This window comes from Corvus brachyrhynchos, unplaced genomic scaffold (genome assembly GCF_000691975.1).
Source record: "Corvus brachyrhynchos isolate BGI_N302 unplaced genomic scaffold, ASM69197v1 scaffold70, whole genome shotgun sequence".
Taxonomy (NCBI): domain Eukaryota; kingdom Metazoa; phylum Chordata; class Aves; order Passeriformes; family Corvidae; genus Corvus; species Corvus brachyrhynchos.
In genome coordinates, this window is record NW_008236217.1 from 9,758,823 (window position 1) to 9,759,803 (window position 981).

General features: G+C 63.4%; 1 protein-coding gene across 1 annotated transcript in view; it reads right to left on the reverse strand.

Annotated features, from left to right (window-relative positions):
• Window positions 1-981, reverse strand: part of LOC103624139 (cytochrome P450 1B1) — a 6,601-nt gene that overhangs the window by 5,333 nt on the left and 287 nt on the right. Inside the window, exons 2-3 of the mRNA XM_017745008.1 lie at window positions 900-979; window positions 5-124 (exon numbers count right to left, since the gene is read on the reverse strand). Coding sequence (XP_017600497.1) covers window positions 5-124; window positions 900-919 — 140 coding nt within the window. The 5' untranslated portion in view covers window positions 920-979. The remainder of the gene's footprint in view (window positions 1-4; window positions 125-899; window positions 980-981) is intronic.

Genomic DNA, 981 nt, shown 5'->3' on the forward strand with positions numbered 1-981 from the left:
CTGCTGATGCTGCAGGAGGAGCTTGCCCAGGTGGATGGCGGCGAGCAGGCAGAGGAGGAGCAGGAGGGAGCTTTGCAACGGGGGGATGCCGCCCAACGCTTCCCCGAGCTTCTCGAGGGCCATGCTGCAAGGGAAAGGGAAAAGTCAGTGGTCAGCGTCCCCACGGGGGAGGAACCTTCAGGTCCCGCGGGCAAGGGGAAGCCCGGACGGGGCGCGCTGGCGTGGCGGAGGTGAGCGCCGGCAGCTGTCCCAGCGCTCGGACTCCGGGCAAGTCCTTGCTGTGTTCTCCTCGTGTGCCTAAAGTCCCCCGAATCCTGTGCAAAAGACAAGGGATAATGGATAATCCAGTTCCTAATAAGAGATCGAAGTCGTATTTGGCGGGGGGGCCGCTGCTCTCTCTCCGCCGGTCGGGAAAGTTCTCAGCGAGAGCTCCAACAGGTCACGGCTGAGAGAGGCACAGAGGGAAGCAGGAGGATGCTCTCGCCTGATGAGCCTCCTGAGATGCAGGCACTCGCCGTGCGCCGGAGACAGGTTAATTCCACCGCTGCACATCACTCCCTGCGGCAAAAAAAGCCCTTACGAGAAACAGGTTTCCCGCCCCACTGTCGGAATTTCGCGCTACTCTGAAGAAACCTCCGCAGGCGGCCGCGGAGCCCCCTCCTCCCGAACCCTTCCCTCCTCCCCGCACCTTCGTGCCCGTCGCGGCATTGCAGGCTGGCGGTATGCCGCCCCTGCGGGGGATGCCTGAGGACTCGGCGTGGCAGTGCTGACTGGTCCCGCTTCCCATCCCCGTGCCCGGGGACCGCCCGCTCCTACCATTTACTCCAGCCTTTCACAAGCAGGGAGGGGAAGAAGGGGTGAAATAAGTGGCCACGGCGGGCTCCTGTAGCAGAACTGACCTGTTGCACGCTGCTTCCATCCGAGACCTTGGGTAGGATGGAGAGGAGCTGTGCAGCCGGCGGCAGCTCTAATGAACAGCGG